The sequence below is a fragment of the Dipodomys merriami genome, unplaced genomic scaffold (assembly GCF_024711535.1).
Source record: "Dipodomys merriami isolate MVZ:Mamm:240054 unplaced genomic scaffold, mDipMer1.0.p SCAF_25, whole genome shotgun sequence".
Lineage (NCBI taxonomy): Eukaryota > Metazoa > Chordata > Mammalia > Rodentia > Heteromyidae > Dipodomys > Dipodomys merriami.
In genome coordinates this window covers 22,628,940-22,647,457 of record NW_027203937.1, presented here as the reverse complement: position 1 = coordinate 22,647,457, position 18,518 = coordinate 22,628,940, and the positions used below count along the sequence as shown (strand labels likewise).

Here is an 18,518-nt window from a genome sequence, read left to right as displayed (position 1 = left end):
ATAATGTCCCTTCTGTGAACCTATTTCGCCAATTTCTCTCTGGTTAGGATAACTGAATTTTCAGATTCATCAAAATCTAGAATTCTAGGATATACCTTTATTCCTCCAAAAATAGTCAGTCTGGTGATTATAGTAGTGTATTTTCCTGATTGATGTTAATGGCCTAGAACATTTTTTCTTTGATGACTTTATCTCAGAGAAAAGCAATAAAAGGAATAAGTATGGTAAAAGGAAAAACTGTGAGAGTAACAGTGAGATTGCCAGAAGATGAGAAAATTGGGTTGCTAAAGTATCATGAAAGAACACTGACCTCAAAAGCTCAGGCATAAGGGTCTTGTCCCAGTATTGATAGCAACTCATTGTGGGATCTTGAGCAGTCACTTATCTATTCTGGGCAATTGTTTTCCTGCTTATAAAATCAAAACAGTGAACTAACCTCTCAAATCCCCAGATATGCCAGTTTAAGATCAATTCCTAGAATAATTGTTGTGTCAGATTTGCTACTCTAGGATGTAGACAAATCATAGTGATGTTTCTGTCCGTTGCCTAAGAGTATTTCCCACTCTGTTGTGTGATATTTCCAAGCAGAGCACAGACTGTGACTTCTGACCAAGAGAAACAATTGCTGCATCAGCTCCGAGAAATTACTAGGGTCATGAAAGAAGGGAAGTTTGTCGACAGATCTACTCCAGAGAGGGAAGCAGAGGAAGCCCCGTACATGGAGGACTGGGAAGGTAAACAGTGTCTCTTCATTTCTTCATTACCTGTCAGTCCCCAAATGAGAGCTTACTAATTTTTCAAATATCAGTTTTATAGTGGAGTATAATATATATGTATATGTATACACATTATATAAATTATATGTATTGTAATTTTGACAAACTTTAAGTGTATTATTGGATGATTTTGATAAATGCATACAGTTGTGTAATCACACCATAGTCTTGGTATAGAACAATTTGCATTATCCTGAAAAATGCCTTACTTCTGGACAGCAGCTAAACTGCATTGTCTCTATAGTTTTTCTTTGGGTGAATGGATCATATTGCATATGTGCTTTGGTTTCTGACTTCTTTGACTTTGAGATTGAGATTGATGTTGTTGAGGTTTAATAGTTCTCTTTTGACTGCTGAGTAGTAGTATATGGAGGATATCTGTTGTTTGCTTATCCATTCATTAGTTGAAGAACACTTAGGTTCTTTCTAATTTTGAATTTTTATGAATCATGTTCTCATATAGGCCATCCTGGTGCTGAAACTGTGAAATCTGACCTGGAATCTGGTTCCATGGGGTGGACCTGTTGACTGAGTCCTCAGAAGTAGACTTGGAGCCTGTATCTGGGAGGCTAGCCTGAAGCTTAGATCCTCAGGGGCTGACCTCAGATTAGAATCAACCTTGTGACTGAGTCTGAAGAGACTAGCCAGGTGTTAGAATGGGTCTTGATAGCCAGTCCCACTGGGATAGGCCTGAAGCTTACGTCTGCAGAGTCTAGTTTGGTACAAGGCAGTTTGGGGGTCTGCAGTGGTAGGCCAAAAAGCTAGGTCTGTAAAATTAATCTTTGAGTCTGGTGCTGTAGTGGACAACTCAGCACTAGGGGTACTAAGATAGGCCTATACCTTAGTTCTGCTGACCTGGAGATGCAGAAAACCCAGCCCAGCCTGGAGAGTGAGTGGGGTTATAGGGACTGGTCTGGCAGGTGTCAGCAGATGTCAATTTGGTACCTGATTCCAGAGGTTCTGGGGAAGACCTGAAGCTTGTGGCTGGGTTTGCCAGGTGTAGGCAGGATAATGAGGTCCACAGGTCTGTCCTAGGGCCGGTGCTCTGAAGTGTGCCTAATAGGGCTATGGAAGTCATCCTGGATGCTCAGGAGGGACTGAATCCTAGGGCTTTCAGGTTAGGCCTGGAGCCTGGCTGGGTTTGCTTTCCCTCTTAAGCTAAAGCAGATAGTTATGGAATTCCAAAGGCAATCTTAATTCTCAGTATAGGATGATGGTAAGAACATGCCAGCAAATGAATTTGCCTTAAGCATTTAGTGGCTGAGACCTAACTAGCAAACCAGCTTCCCCAGCTTCTGGTCTTGACCAACGAAGTTGTGAAGGCCTAAGGTGGCTCTCTTGGTTCAGTTTCTGTTTCTGTAACTGAATACTACAGGTTGGATAACTGATAGACGTTTATTTAGCTCATGATTCTGGAAGTCTTAAGAACATGGTGTCAGCATCTGCTTGGCATCCTGCCAGCCTCCTATGGTCACGACATGGAGGCTATCATATTGGCAAGGCAGAACAAGCTTGCTGACTTGAATTTCTCTTCCTTTTATAAAACCACTGATGCCATTGTGTGTGTGGACATCCTAGTCTCATGCTTTTACCTTCAAATGCCATCCACATGTGACATTAGGGACTGAGAAAACATGAGTTGTGGAGACAAACACCCATAACTATAGTAGTAATTAAGTTCCATTTTATCTAGCATTCTGTCCACAGTAAGTTAATCTTAGGAACAAGATTCTTTTAGTACTGTCATTGTTGGCAAGGGCATGATAAAATGGACAATTCTTACATCACTGGTAAGGTTGAAATTTTATACCACTCTTCTGAAAAGTAATTTGGCAGACTATTAAATAAGCTTTTAAAATGTCTATTCTCTTTGGAATAGTTTCCGTATTTATTGAAGTCTATCTTAAGAATTAGGGAAGTGAATCTAGGTTTATATTCAGAGCTCTTAACTATGTTACTTACAGTAGGGGAAAGTTGGAAAGAATCTGTCTGAATGTCTTACAGAATGGTAAATCATATCAATATATAGCTGTATAATAGGCTGTTTACCAATGCCTAAAAACAGGGGAAAAGCTCATAATACGATGTTAGATGGAAAAAATAGAGTAAAACATTTCATATGCAATTTTTATTAAAAATTAGGAAAAATATGTTTATATATGGCAAAAAAGAATAGAGGTAAATATATCAAGTTTTTATCAGTGGTGAGATTTTGCATGGTTTTCTTTTTTAAAAATCTGTATTTTTTGAAGTTTCTGCAGTATGGATGACTTTTATAATCAGAAAAAACAGTAAATGTTATAAAAATGTTTCTATATACTTTATACTGTACCTAAAAAAAGCTGTTACTTTTCACAATTGGTAGACCAGAGTGCTGTATATTAAAGAGTTGAATTTTCTGATTATCATAATGTGCAAATGGCTTTCCACATTGTGTAGTGAGCATGGCCACTGCTGCCAGCGTTGGCATATGAGCTCCACACAGCCCATCTGCTGCTCAAGACCAGCTTGGCTGACACAGATTTATTTCATCCTCTTCCTTAATTTGGCAGCATTTCTTCTTTTCTCATTATCATAGCTGGGATTCAATACCAGTGTTACTCATTTTGTTTACCACTTTGTTGTTTTCTTTTGTTCCATTTTGTGAGTATGAAGAAGCCAACAATGGGATTCTGTCTTCTCAAAATGCAGTGCTTGTCCTTTGGGATCTTGGACATGTCTTGCCTCTTTTTCTGACATATTCAAGCTATTTCAATTGTTTTGAGGAATAGAAAGCTTCATGGTGTATTTTTCAAAAGGCTTAGCATTCTTCTTTCCTCAACCTCCTCCCACAGATTTGGAAATGGTTCCAATTAGAAATTATAAACATTAGCCTTAAGCTAAGCTCTATCCATCTGGTATTTGGTGCATTTTTTAAAGCTGAAGGCTCATGTTATTTGTTTAATCTTCATCAGCATGGCAGAAGCATGTGGGGTGAGACTTAACTCTGCCCCAAACACCCTGCACTTAAGAAGGGATTTTCTTCTGTGTTGGTTTGTGTTTCAAAGAGCACTGTGATAGTCAGCCCGATTGCTAAGAATTTGTTCAAGTGAAACTTAAAAGAATTAGAATTGCATTAAAGATTTCTTGAATGGATTTATTAGTATGTGATGTCTGTTGCCTGAGAATCCTCTGTGAGACTGACACTTTTTTTCTGAAGAGAGTCTTTGTAAGACTCTGTGCTACTTTTCTTTCTAGGTTACCCTGAAGAGACTTACCCAATTTATGACCTTTCAGACTGCATCAAGCGCAGGCAAGAAACAATCTTGGTCGATTACCCTGATCCAAAAGAGCCTACTGCTGAAGAAATAGCTGAAAGAATGGGAGTGATGGAAGGGGAGAAATCAGACCATTTGGGCTGGGAACATCTGCCTACTGATCCCAGAGTCCAGGAAGATAATTCTATTGCCTTGCATGACCTAGAGCCAGAAACATGTTCCTGCTGTTTTCAAGAAGAGGAAGATCCTGCTGTCTTGGCAGAAAATGCTGGATTCAGTGCAGATAGCTTCAGTGAGAAAGAGCAAACTACTAAAGACTGGCCTCAAGATTTTAGAGATGAAGGGCTGGGCATCAGTGTTGATCAAGCACACACAGGTGGCATGTTGAGGAAGCGTAACCCACAGGTTTTAGAGTGAAAGCAGCCAGTTTGGTGAAGTATCCTTTACTCTAGTCCCAAGTTGATCTTTCTCTCTGATTTCATTCTTGGCCCTGTGCCCTCTATGTCCTTCTCTGTCTTTGAATGTCATAGCTATCAGGCCACCATGGTATCCTTCCTGGTGCTCACACACCTGTCACCTTGTAAATCATAGACATTAGTATGTACATAAGACAGCTTCATTCTTTTTCTGCTTTCCATCTATAACAGAATTTGATGCATTAAGTAATTACATTAGGCATATCATACTTACAGATGGCACCACTTGGGCAAAGTCTGCTTCTTCTTGCTAAGAGTTTACCTGTGAATGCACATCCGTTAACAGATGATGAGAATTTAAGGTTGCAAGAGTGAAGATTTCAGAGTCCACAATGCCTTATTCTTTGGGCAATGAGCAGGTTAGTGGTCCTCTGGGAAGAAGAAAATGTTTTGTTTGTGGGGAAGATAGACCCAGGGCAGGACAAGATTGCCCTTAAGCTGAAGCCTCTTCCTTTCAGAGAGGGTCTTTCTAGGAGTATTGATGCCATCTCAGATCCTTTTTTTTTCCCTCATAGTGGAACACTCCTACCAACCTGGGCATGACCCCACAGGCCTATTTGAGGACTGTTGTGCTCTTAGTATTGCCTGGATCTCTAGCTTAAAACCACCATGCTCAGAGTATTTCTGGACTTGAGGAAACTTTAAAGACTTTAGGTAGCCTTTCTCTGCAGAGCCAAGATTTGAGGCTGTTGAGGCTACAAGAAGGCCTATGAATGATGGTCCTGCTATGAGTTGTTCAGAAGGCCAAGGATCCAAAAGGAGAGAGGATCTGTGCACTTAATAGTCCTTGCCTAGAAACAGTGTCTGAAAATTGTATATCTTTGAGAAGTATGTTCTCATAACCACATGAATGGAAACAGAAATGAGGACTGAGCTTGTATACAGAGCACCATGTCAACAGAGAAGGTACATTGTTTGTATGAACAACCATTATAGCAATGCCTAGAAGGGACTGTGCTTTCTATATTTGAATATTTGGAGCTTCAGGGAGAGTTAGGACAAGTAAGAAGTAAACTATGATTACTGGGAGGATTTTGACTAAACTAGAGACTATTGATACGTGTTTTCACAAGACAAGACAGTACCTGTGAATTTTGTTTAACATCAAGGGTGAGTGAATTTATACAATCTATACAATTAAGACTTGCAAGTTTAAAGATGGCATGTTCCCCAGGACATATTCCCAGTGATAAGATGGGATGGACACAAGAATTAGGAAATTATGTAAAGGTAGTTACAGCTTTTTATAGAGTTCATTGTACCTGGCATGAATCTGATGTCAAGAACATAGTTAAAACCACTCATAATGGCATACAAACTGTGAGAAGGTATTGGATTGCAGTAAGATAATCTATTAGCTACTATGGGCATTACTATTAGTAACTGAACTTTAGAGGAAAAAAACATTGAGAATTGAGTCTATAGAAAATATTTTGCATCACATGTATTGAACATCTGATTTACATTGTAAAGAATACAGTTTAAAATGTACTAAAGTCAACCTAGATATAATGTACAATACTAAAGGTAAAAAAAGCATTCATAGTGTTTTAGTAAGTTGTTTTCTTTGTGATTTTCTCTCATTTATCATGGGGGTCATTTGAGGAGAGATGATTTTATCCTAGATCACTGGTTCAAATTTCTTTTTTTGTTTTTCCCCAGAATATAATTATTTATTTTGTGGAACTTCTCCTTTATTAATATTTTAAGAATACAATTGAAAGGGAGCAGACTGCTGAAAATCAATGCTATTACTTTTTTATATATTTATTGTAAAGATACTTGTATTACAGATAAATGCTTTGGTTAGTTTGTTGCTTTTTCATTCATTAATTCATTTAGTAGATAACTGCTCAGTGATACAGTGAACAGAAGGCACAATTCCTGTCTTTAAAAAGCTTTATTTAATATAAGACCCTGACAGGTAAGATGGAACTATGAGCTATTAGAAAGGCTCAATATTGTGAATTCTGTAGATGAACAAAACTGGGTGATGATATTCCTCTATAAACTCTAGCTGTAGAATCGTGGGTAAGCTCTTTTGGACATCTGAATCTTGTTTTCTTCATTTGTAAAATAAGGGTAGTAGAAGTCCAGGGTTGTAAGCATTAAATGAAATTATCAGTGCCTATAAAATGGCATAATTTCTAGATTATATATAATTACCACCCTAGTGGTAGTTGTCTTACTATAGTTTATACTGATTGAGATATAGATTCAAAAGTACAGAACCACTAGGAAGAAAAAATAATTTTTGCAAAAGTAGTTCCAAGAAACTTCCAGAAGAAATGGATCTTGTGGTATGCCAAATCCAAATGAGAAAGGAACAGAAAGGATCTTTTTGGCAGAAAGAGTAATGTTGGCAAAAGCAGTGGGTTTTAAGAGTGTATGGATGTTTAGGCATTTTGATAAGGCTGGTATGTAAAATGTTGCATAAACAACTCTTTGAGTGGTTGAGGAAAACTGGCTTATGGAAACAACTCTGGACAGAAGTACTAAGTCCTCATGACAGCTCTTATCTACCCTGTGTCTCAGTACTTAGTTGTTAGGTTATATGACTGTATATATAATTATAGAGTTATATATCAGAAGTTTTATTGAAGCTGGGTGGTGGCGGCTCACACTTGTAATCCTAGCTACTCAGGAGGCTGAGATCTGAGGATTGACATTTAAAGCCAGCTCAGGCAGAGAAGTCTTCTTAATCTCCAATAAACCACTCAAAAACCAGAAATGGTGCTGTGGCTCCAATGGTAGAACGCTAGCCTTGATCACAAAGAGGCTCAGGGACTAGTGCCCAGGCCCTGAGTTCAAGCCCCACAACTGACAAAAAAAAATTTTTATTGTAATTTAATTTAGGATTTAGATGGTCTTTTTTAATTTTCCAGAATTGTTGTTTCTTCTAGGAATATTTATCTCCAAGATGACCCAAATCATGGAACTGGCTTTTGTTGTTGTCTTCATTTCCAAAACCAGGAACAGAGAACTTGATGAATTATTTGACATAGGTCTGAAATTACCTCAAAATGATGGAGTTCATAGTCACCTCTGGAAGGATGGTTTGCTTAGGAAAGGTAGTTGTCTTTAAAAATGCCAACTATATCACCTGGGACCATACTTGGTAAATCAGGCTGAGTGATCCAGCCATGAGATCCCTTCACATGATCCCTTCACAAGAAAAGCATCTTGTTAGCTTCAGAGGTGGTGTATTAAGCTTCTAGAAATAATGGTCTGTGAGAATTACATTCTTTGGCCTTTCCCTGGCTTCGGTAATAAAATAAAGCCCAAACTAGAACACTTTGGGAAAAGGAAACTTTAATAATAATTATCCATTAATTAATAGGTATACACCAGAACTATCCTGGACATATGACTAAACAAAGAAAAACCTCTTTTCTTTTTAGAATATCCTGCATATAATCTTTTCCACAGAGGCCACAGGAGATAGGCCATGGGTCAGGTAGGAAATGTCCTTGGTCACATTAAACATCTCTATCTGGGGGGATAAACGCCTCCACTTACTATCACACTCTTAAATCCACCATTGATCTAGATCTGCTTGTGGTCCAAAGAAAAAAAATTAGTGAATCAGCTATTCATTAATGTTGGGAAAAAAACATGAACAAATCTGTGACTGCTGGGGACATTAACATTTATAAAATATACTGGCCTCTCACCATTTTCTTTATACAAAGATTGTTCCTTAAGTCTCAGAGAATCAGATCCTTATGTGTGAGTTGAGACTAGTATTCACCTCTTAGGCTGTTAGGATTAAGTGAAATACTGTTTTTGAAGTGCTTCAAGTATGCTAAGCATGATGCTTAACAGTGGAATCATCACTCTGTTTTCCAGCTCTGGCACTGGTCATATCTGATACCTTTTAAGTCTACCCTTGTGGTCAAAAATGGCCCAGGGTCATTTGTTAGTCTCTGGGCAAGCTTTCAAGTATGTTTCTAACTATACTATCGTTAGTTCCTGTCTTCTTGGCTTTCAGATCTGCCAGAGGGTAGAAAAAAACAAACAAACAGGGAGAGGAAGGGTGAGCAAGACCAGGAATCAAGTGGCTGGGTCTTCCTGTACTGTTTGCCAGTTGGGCCTTTTTAACTTTATAACCCTATGATGTTGTTGAGGACCAGGCCCAAAAGGCATAGTTGGGAACACCAACCAATTCCTTCAGATGACTTTGAAGAGGACTACTTAACTTAGTATTTGCTAACTTCACTATTTTCCCACTTTTCCCCACCTTTCATGATCCTTAAACTTAAAGGGCACAGATAATGGACTGAAGTGTTATGTGTTGCTAGTTTTAAGCAAGCAATGCCCTTTTTCACACTGCCACTCAGCTCCTAAGAGTGAGTGGTATTACAAGAATTTTTAGATGAGAGGCTATGCCTATAATGCCAGCATTTGGGAAAATGAGACAGAAAGATTGAGTTAGAGACAGGTTGGGTGACATAGTAAGATCCTGTTCAAAAGATAAATTTTAGAGATGTTTCTCTTCTGGTGTGAAAAAAAGACACAGTAGTGTTGAAATGATTCAAATTTAATTTGTTGGTATATGTCTGTACTTAGACAAACACTAAATTCTACAACATACATAATGTCATATGGGAAAATACCAAGTTTTTCATTGCACATACCAATAAATAAATACATTTACTTCAGAATACCAAAAAGTTTATTCAAAAAGTCACTTAATAAAAGCACAGTTTTGCAAGTTTGTCTAAAACTCCAGATAATTTTGAACAAAAATAAAATGTCTGACCACTCCAAAATAGGAAAAGACAATCTTGTGCAAATAGACATACACATTCTAGGCATTGTGAAACCTGGCTAAATATATGTTTCCACCAAGATAGATGTTACCCATCCTAACCAAGTCTCCTCCATCACCAAGGATCAAAGGGGCCAGAATTGGCCTTTCCCTTCTAAACTATCCTAAGTTGCTCTCTAGAAAACTCTAGACCTCAGCCTCATCTTCAGCTCTGCCTGGACCTTAATAAGGGAAGGGAGAGACAGAATAGAGAGAGGGGTGTGATGTCTTTCTTAGGAAAGAAAGAAGGCACAGTGATGAGCTAGAAAAGGTAGTGATGGAAGCAAAGACTATCCTTTATTCACCCCAAATCCTACAGCAAGTGTTGACAGCCTAGTATCTTCATTTTGTAGCTAAGGAAATAGATCATGTTGTTTACTCAAAAAAAAATCACATAGATACTAAGTAAAATAGTACTCTGTAGAAGACCTCTTTGTCTTTCCACTTGATTAGAGAATTTAAAGAACCAAACCTGACCTAATACTTGTCTTCTTCCCTTAACAGAAAAATGAAAAGTGGAGGTGAGGTATAGAAGGATGTGTGGCCATAAATTCATCTCTTGGCCTGTTCCTGGAGTTGTAAGAGTTCTACAGGCAGGGCAATCGGGCCCCACAAGAAAGCCCTCATTCAGTTATGGAAAAGTGTGCTCTGATGGCCACTTGGCACATGGGCAGGGAGTTACAGAGAAGGGAAGGCCAAGGTTAGTGCCAGAAAGGAAAGCCAGGAAGCCCACCTAGGATATGGATTTTGTGCTTGCATAGCCGAGCCAGGCATGGCTTTTCCCAGCACCTCCCCCCACTGCTGATCCCCATCTGAGCAAAGCATGATCTTTTGCTTTGAAATCACCCATAATTAAATTTAGAAACACCTCTAAATAAATAGTAAGTTTATGTAGAGAGGTGACTCCTATTTCTAGGATGAAGGAAACTTCCTATGCAATCTTGTTATCCTATAAGACTCCAAGAGTCTTCTAGTCTGTCATTATCACACTCCCTGGCTCCCAACACCTGTGCTTATCATGGGTCTGAATATTAACCTGCTTTCCCTGAACAAGTGTGTTTTTTAAGGCACCATCATTAAAATATATTCAGATTCATCTGAAAGGATGACAAACCAGTTTTTTCAGGTGATGCCAAGTTGGAACTGAAAGACTTTTAACTTTCTTGGACACTCTCTTCCTACTCAGAACCTCAGGAAAAAGAGCTGGTAATTCTCCAGGTTGACTTCTGTTCAAGGAGCATGAAATGAAGGGACAGAATTCACAGGTGATTGTAACTGCCTCCTTAATCTTTCCTACACATCCTTACAAATATGATCTTAAAGAACTTGTTGATTGTTTGCAGATTGCCCTTTTCCCCACATACACATAGACACGCAGACAGACACACACAGATGGACACAGAGCACCTTAGAGCCAGAAGGAAAGAAAAGCTAGACTTTTGAGAGGAGTTGGGAAATTGACTTTCACCGTTCTGCAGAGGAACCATTTTGGGGCAGAGAGTATGGAATTTGGGGGTGCAGAGCCAGAAGCAGTTACAGAGGAGCTTCCTAAGGTCCAAGCTGCCCAGCACGCTTAGGAATGGCTCATCCCGTTACCAACTCACTACCCAGTCCAAAACCATCTGGGCAGAGGTGGGAAGGATAAAAACTCTTACTGTGGGAGAGACTGAATTCAGGTGGTCCCCAGGGTCCTCATCCTCATGGCTTTGTAAGCCCATGGGCTTGTGACCACAGAGCAGGTGATTCAATTGCTCTTGCATGTCATTCAGTGTCCAACAGTGGATTTTGTGCTGAGGTTACCCTTTCCCAGGCAATAAAGTTTATGCTGTTTCCTAGTCTACTGAAATATCCAGCCACCCTCCTTTTTGTGCTAACGCAGAGAGCAGAGGCCAAGAGTTTTCCATTGTGCTTCTGATTTTTTTCACTCTACTACCCCTGCTGCTCGAATCCAGAAGAAGCTTGTTCTACCTTAAAATTGTAGGTCCAAGAACCACCTGACCAGACTTTAGAGATCGTTTAGTTCCCATCATCTCTAATGTCAACATGTATTGTTTTCCTGAAAAATCAAGAAGGGCTACAGTAGGACTACAGAAAGAAGGTGGTACCAGTCTTTCACCAGAAAAATACATTGGTTCCAGCACAGAAAGTCCTAGTATCTCTAGAAAGTAGACCATGTTAACAAATTCTGGCTTGCTGGAGAGACTTCTCACAGAAATATATGTCCCAGGTGTGGTCGGATTCTGCTAGAGCAGGTGTGCCTTGCTTCTAGCATTCCACATAAGAAAATCTGGGTTACAAAAAAATTGAGTGCCAACTACTTCCATGTAAGCCAAAATAACTGCTTCACTGTATCCTATAGAGCCTCCCTACCATCTATAACTTTGATTTTTTTAAAAAAAATTCTTATTATTCTTTGTAAGCATATCTACTGTAAAGCAAGGTCCGTTTACTGTTTGCTTCCCTCTGTTTTCTAGCTTCCACCTGGGCAAGAAGCCTCTGCCAGGGCAAATGACAAATAGGCAAGAGTTTAGTGTTCCCAAGCCCGCAAGGTGAATGGTGCCATCCAGAGATGTGGCAGTGGCAGTGGAGGGAGCAGATCCAGCCTGGGACACTCAGACTACCTGTCCTGCCTGTGCAGTGGCCCTACAATCCTCATAGAGGGGTCAGGCACAGGCCAGTCCCAATCAAACTGAAGTGCAGAAAACAGCTTCCAACAGGGAACTGCCTGATTCCCTACTGAAATGGTCTCTCAACTTATCTTTCAACTCTGCTTTCCTAAGTTTCTGGAATCAGGAAGGGGATGGAGCATGCAGACTGGACTCCAGTAGGTGAGAGAGCTGGAGATACTAGCTGTTTGGGGGACAGAGGGAATAAGAAAAATGAAGGGGTTTAAGATTCTGGGCTCTCCTATTAAGCAGCTAGGTACCCCAGCGCAAGTCCCATTTTCTCAGTGTGGTTCACCAAAAGTAGTAAGGGCCCTACCACCTCTGATCTCGTCCTAAAAGTCTTTCTTCTCACCCTGTTCCATTGCCTCCTACGAGGAACCACACACAGTAGCCCTCACCACCATGGCTTTCCTGACAGCAGTGAAAGCTAGGTTTCCTCAGAGAGGACATTCTTCCTGGAACATGCCATGGCTTGAGAATGGTGTGTTGCCAGCAAGAACTGGTGACTTGGAACCCGTCTGTGGTTCTCCTGGGCCCAATGGCAGGGTTACCCAAAAAGCCCTGCTTCAGGGAGCCTTTTGGGCACCCTCCCTATCCACTAAGACATTTGGCCCTGAGACCTGGATTCCCATTGGCTTCTGCAAGCACAGAGCAAACCTGGCAAGACAAATGAGCTAGAATACTAAGCCACCAGCCGATTCCACAGCCCCAGATAGCCCTGCAATCCTGGCAACTCACTTCCTGTCACTTACCTCTCCCTTCCCACCCTTAATTTCTATCAGGCCTGAATGGGGCCTTTTGAAGTTGGAGTGGTCAGGCTTGGCCACTAAGTGCTTTGCTACATGAAGTTTCTGTGCCCTATACACACATACAATCTATACCCCTACCTTTTGGGGCACCTGTTGTCATCTGACTTCAGGCCTGGAAGACGGCAGGGCCACAAGCCCTGTTTGTGCTTCCTTCCCCTATATACGTCTTCTGGCCTTCCCATTGAAGAGGAACCCAGCATTGCAAACATGACTGCAGCAGGGTACTAACCCAAAAATGGAGGTGTGTGTTGATCTTGGGGCACAGAAAGAATTATTCTCATCTCTTAATACCCACTTGCTACTCCCTTGCCCCAGCAGTAGAGGCAGAGGAGCCAGTTCCTGGTTGGTTAGGCCGCTCCCTGCCAAGGACCCAAGCTTCATCTGGCAGAAGGCCTGTGAACAGAGGGTAGGCAGGGCTGTCTCCGCAGGCAGGCAGGCAGGCAGGCAAGCTCCACTTCAGGCTGGGCAACCCCAGAGGGCACGAGGCGGCCTCTTACTCACAAGCCAGCTTGCTGTCGAAGCTGGACAGAGCAATGGCAAAGGCCTGCAGTGCACACAGCGGGTAGTTGTAATCCATGGTGAACACATCCTCTGCTACCCGGCCAAACTGCATGACGATGTAGTCCGCTGGGGCCCGGCACGAGCATGGACACAGAAGCAAAAAGAGCAGAGATGGTGGAGATAGGAAAGACAGAAGCCACAGAGGGAAGTAAACAATGAGAAGCAGAGATGCCAAAGAAATCCCAAAGGAGATAAAACAAATGAGTAGAAAAGAAGCATCAGGAAGCACAGGAGAGGGAAAGATACAAACAGCAGGAAATTGCGGGGTGGGGGGAGAAAGTCCATTTAAGTAGTGTTTTCATGCCCAGTACTTTGCTGTACACACAGAATCTAGGGCCAGGGTTCTAAGAAGGCTCTTCTAAGACTTTCCAGTCATTATGATTAGAAAGATCATGTCTAATACAGACCATAAAGCCTGCATACTTGCGCACTGGCTATGGACTGGGTTAGGTGAGCTGCAACCTGGACTAAGGGCCCTGGGTACTCTAAGGACAAGGAGGGCAGAAACACTCACGGTCATTGCCATGGATGATCTGGAAGTTCTTCACAGAGGCCTGGGTGACACGCCCATGGAAGTTGAGTACATAGGACTGTGTGTCGTCATTCCAGACTGGTGTCTTGTTTTGCAGCTCAATGATAGTCTCTGTGTTCTTATTCTGCCAGCGTGCTAGCAGTGTCTCATGCTCCTGGAGGAAAGCTTCACCTGAGCCAGGCCCAAGCTTTGGTATCATGACAACCCCAAAGAGAGCTCTTTCCCGGGAATGGCTTCTTGGATCACTCTAGATCTCTGGAACTACTAGATCTCAGGAGTGTGAATCCCCAACCCATTCACACTTCAGCTAGAGTCATGCCCTGAGTTCATGCAGAGGCTGGGAAGAGGGAATGGGCAGGGTGGGGTAAAGACTCACATTGCGGGGACGGATAGAGACTCTTTCGTGAACCATATTCATGCCTGGGACAATTACACTCATCTTCCGAGGCCCCTTGAAGCCTAAGACATTTGTCTCCTGGGAAAGAGAAAGAGAACTCAGCCCTGGCCACCAGCTGTTTTTTAATTTCAAAGAGCTCGTCTTACACTGCCTGCACTTGAAAGTCTAATAAGCATTTCTTACACCACCAAAATGAGCTCCTCTTCTAACTTGAATTAGTGGCAGCTACTTCTTCCATTTGCTCAGGAAGACTGGAGTTACTATACTGGACTCTTTTGCTCATACCAATTTCCAGAGCACAATTTCTGTGCCCTCTATCTTCAATTACACCCAGATTTCCCCTACTGTCCACCAGCATCTTCTCCTAATGAGGTCACTGTATAGCCATTGACCAGACTCCTTGTTTCTGCCCCTCCTACACTGTGTTCTCAACACACTAGTGAGTGGTCCTGTTAAGTGATTGTTTTCACTCAGCTGAGACTCTTACTCTACTAGCAATGGCTTACATGATTCTTTACTCTCACAGCCCTGCCTGTATCCCTGGATGTAGAATGCTGGCTTTACTCCTTCCATGCATCCTTTCTAAAAGTGCACACACATCTTGACAGTTCATGATCTATCTTCTTTACTTGATTTTTAATTCTTTACATTGATAAGAAAAATGTTTATTTCACTTGCTTTGTTTTAGGTTTGCCTCTTCCACTAGGGTTTAATACCATAAGAGTATATTTACTACCATATCCTCTGTGCCTCAAACAGGGCTCACCAAGTACTTGAAGACTTAGGCTGCCTCTCCAATCTGACCAGCAGGTGGCACCATGGGATTATAAAAATAACGATTCCCAGCACTCTGCAGAAAGTGCCTCTGCACAGATTGATAGAACATGTGTTTGTCATTCATTCAATTTGTGTGTGGTTCTAAGGTCTAAGCTAAGGACTTCAGGCTTTTGCTTTTTTTTCTCAGGGCTGGTGCTCTACCACTTGAGCCACATCACTTCTGGTGTTTTGCTAGCTAGAAATAAGAGTCTTGGATTTGCCTGTAAAACAAGATCCTTAAATCTCAGACTCCTGATTAGCTAGAATTATAGATAGGCATGAGCCACCAGCACCTGGCATATTTTTTGTTGTTTTTTTCATTTTGAAAACTGAAAAAGATGAGCTTGAGAGAGAGAGGTTTTTATATTCCACTTTGGTTGACATATTTTTAGCAAGTGATCACCTCTGAGCTTCAGTTGGCGGTCTAGAAAGACCCTGTAGGTTGAACATTCAGTAGGATGATAATAAAGAGAGCATGTGACCCATTCAAGCCCTGCATTTCAGAGTGATACAAGAGAAACCCAGATAAGAATCTCCATTGCCTGCCTCCTGTCTGGGAGACTCCAGGCTAGCCTGCAAAGAGCCAGCAGTGGTCTCTAGAGCTCCCCTGCTGTGATCTGAGCCCCTCTTGGCAGAAACACTCTACACAGCCTGACTGTTCACCAAGATAGATGGGGTGGCCCCCAGATCAGGCATCACATTCTACTTTCATGTCTACCTCAGAGATCTTGGAACCCAGGACTCACATAGCATACAGCTGCCAGCTCCTGGCGCAAGGTTCCACTTTCCAAAGTAGAGGATGATGCCTTCTGAGGGTTGACTCCATTGTCATAAACTGTGAACTTGGTGCCCATCAGGTTGGACCTGAAATAAAGGCATAATCAATATAGGCCATAATCAATATAGGTTTCAAGACATGGAATAGCTTTTAGTATGCCTCACAAGGACCCTGGAAATTACACTGTAGGCCAGGGCCAGACCTGGAGGGGTGGAGGGACATAGTGTTGAAGGTACACATCTTTTTTTTTTGGGGGGGGGGTCCGGTCGTGGGCCTGAACTCTGGGGTGTGGGCGCTGTCCCTCAGCTCTTCAGCTCAAGGCTAGCGCTCTACCACTTGAGCCACAGCGCCACTTCCGGCTTTTTTTTTTTTGCTTATGTGGTGCTGAGGAATCGAACCCAGGGCCTCTGGCATGCAAGGCAAGCGCTTTACCACTGAGCCGCCTTCCTAGCCCCTAGGGTACACATCTTTAAAGATATTTCCTAAGCAGAGGCCTGAACTTCCTCTCAGTAGAACATTGCATTCCAATGAAGGAAATACAGGGAGTACCTGGAATTGCATAGGTTTCTCTGGGGGAACAGAGGTACAGTAGGGAACTTGGCACCCCACAAGAATGGGTGATTGCCTCTGTCCCATCCAGCCCCATCTCTACCTTTAGCTATTTACTCGAACTCTTCACTAAAGCTTCTAATATTTGGTACTTGCCTACCTCTCAAGGCCTGAGAGATTGCCCTGCACCTTTGGCTATGACTGTAAAGCCTAGGCAGCTCTTCCATGGTGGCCTGCATCATCACTGACATCCTGAGGTTATTGTCTCAGGTTGGGCCGGTACCCACCTGCCTGGGAGCACCTAAATCTACATGCAGCTGGCTCTCCTGGGGAACACAGACTGGGCTTCTGGGTGGAGGGCTTCTGACAAATGGAGGATTCAACCCTGGCCTAGATCTTCAGGGCTGAGATGTTCTCTACAGACAGTCTACCCTGCTTTGCCTCCTTCTCTCCCATCATGGGGAGGGCAGGTACCTCAATTTCCCAATGTAGCTGTCCCCTCCTCGAGACAAGTCTGTTGGGTCCACGGAGATGAGGTAATTGGAAGTTTTACTCTTCTTTCTCTTCCTTCCCGCCAGGAGGAACACCTTGGGTAGTGGGAAAGGAGCATGTTCAAGACCCAGCCTCTGGTACACACACACGCAAGGGAACCACAAACACAAGCTGACCCCCTGGCTTCATGTCGCCACTGCATCTGAGTGCACACGCACAAGTAAACACCATTCTGCAGAGCAGGCGCAGAGGCTTCAGTTCCTCCGCAGAGCCGCGAGGTCATTGCTGGACTGTGACTCCACATTGTCATCACCAGGCCCTCAAGCCTGCCTAGAGGAAAATGCATGCTCAAAAGCGCCTCACCTTCTTCCCATCCTCTCGATCCAAGTGCAGGAAGTAAGTAGGGTACATGCCCCGGTCCATCCCCTTTTTGTCTCGAGTGATGCGGCATTTGATGGTGATACCCTGGGGCGCTGGCCTCAGTCCAAACTCTTCAAGATCCTGGACCTCCACGTCGGCCAGTGGCTCTGGAGCTGTTGGGCTGGGGGCTGAGGCTGCCTCCTGTGGGGATGGAGAATTGGGAGTTTGAGCCCCAGAGACCCTAAGCAACCCAATCTGGTGCTGGGATCCAAATCTGTCTCAGATGTGGTGGTGGGCAGTGGTGATAGAGATACAACCCTCAGGAGTCCTGCCTAACTCGGGCCCCCAGCCCTGCTGAAAAGATTAGGGGGCAGGGTGGAAGGGCAGAAGAGCCCAGACACCTGTGTCTGACCACGGCCCTTGAGAGCCAGCTCCCTATCAAGTTGCCATGCTTAGTCCTCCACCTTTGGATGGGCAGTCCTGAACAGTCTCTGGCCTCCTGCATGGAGGAACGCCCCTCACTCACCCTGACAGACTTCCTGCTAGTGGCAGAGCTAGGGCGGGTGTTGCTGTTCAGCTGGGAAGAGCTCGAGCTATTCTCATCCTCATCCTCCTCCTCTTCATCAAAGCTCATGCTACTGGAGATGCCTGGGGAGAGCAGAGGAACAGGAAGGCTTGACGTGAGGAATCTATCTCCAGCATATAGATGGTCACACAAAGACACATGTTCAGACACTGACCTTCTCACCCAGCCAGATGCACACACAGGCTCTGCTCACATACTCCCACACCTCCAGACATACACAAGGACACGTGTTCTCTCATGAGCACAGGCGATGGGAGTAGTCACCATCCTAAGGACGTATTCCCACCACCCAGTTTCAGCTCAGTCCCTGTATCTGCCCCTCTCCTGTCTTGGGTTACCAGGCCTGTACTGAGCTGAACCTGCCAACAGGGATCCTCCATTTCTGACCATGACTTTAACTTCCTCAAGGCCTTGGCTGGCATAGACCATGGACACTGCCAGGGAAAAGGCTTCAGCTCACTCAGCAATCTGCAGGGCACTCTGACTCTTCCTTCCCTGCCAGCCCAAAGCCTCAGTGTCAGCTGTCTTCCCCCATCTGAAATGCCACCTATTCCCAAATTGTCTCGATAGCCCTTTCTCAGTAAGCTATCCTTCAGTCAGTTCATCTCAATGTATGTGGTTCTACTAGACTTCTTTCCTCTGCTACCTTGTAA

The 18,518-nt window shown here is 43.1% G+C and overlaps 2 protein-coding genes across 7 annotated transcripts in view; one reads left to right on the top strand and one right to left on the bottom strand.

Moving 5' to 3' along the window:
- Ric3 (RIC3 acetylcholine receptor chaperone) overlaps nucleotides 1–17,300 on the top strand; it is a 52,062-nt gene extending 34,762 nt beyond the window's left edge. Inside the window, exons 5-7 of one of the 4 annotated variants that reach the window (XR_011374959.1) lie at nucleotides 589–734; nucleotides 4,014–7,580; nucleotides 7,911–7,966. Coding sequence is in view for 3 of the 4 variants with exons in the window: in XM_070035242.1 (XP_069891343.1) it covers nucleotides 589–734; nucleotides 4,014–4,450 (583 nt within the window). In the remaining variant the exon portion in view is untranslated. Of the gene's footprint in view, nucleotides 1–588; nucleotides 735–4,013; nucleotides 7,848–7,910; nucleotides 7,967–17,005 lie in introns of those variants that run through there. The other 3 variants (XM_070035244.1, XM_070035243.1, XM_070035242.1) reach the window with 3 other exon arrangements.
- The window catches only part of Tub (TUB bipartite transcription factor), an 83,833-nt gene continuing 74,778 nt past the window's right edge, over nucleotides 9,464–18,518 (bottom strand). For all 3 annotated transcript variants that reach the window (XM_070035239.1, XM_070035241.1, XM_070035240.1), the window contains 7 exons: nucleotides 17,806–17,927; nucleotides 17,283–17,480; nucleotides 16,902–17,014; nucleotides 15,847–15,964; nucleotides 14,264–14,362; nucleotides 13,870–14,041; nucleotides 9,464–13,421 (listed from right to left, as the gene is read on the bottom strand). In XM_070035239.1, the coding sequence (XP_069891340.1) occupies nucleotides 13,288–13,421; nucleotides 13,870–14,041; nucleotides 14,264–14,362; nucleotides 15,847–15,964; nucleotides 16,902–17,014; nucleotides 17,283–17,480; nucleotides 17,806–17,927 (956 nt within the window). In that variant the 3' untranslated portion in view covers nucleotides 9,464–13,287. The remainder of the gene's footprint in view (nucleotides 13,422–13,869; nucleotides 14,042–14,263; nucleotides 14,363–15,846; nucleotides 15,965–16,901; nucleotides 17,015–17,282; nucleotides 17,481–17,805; nucleotides 17,928–18,518) is intronic.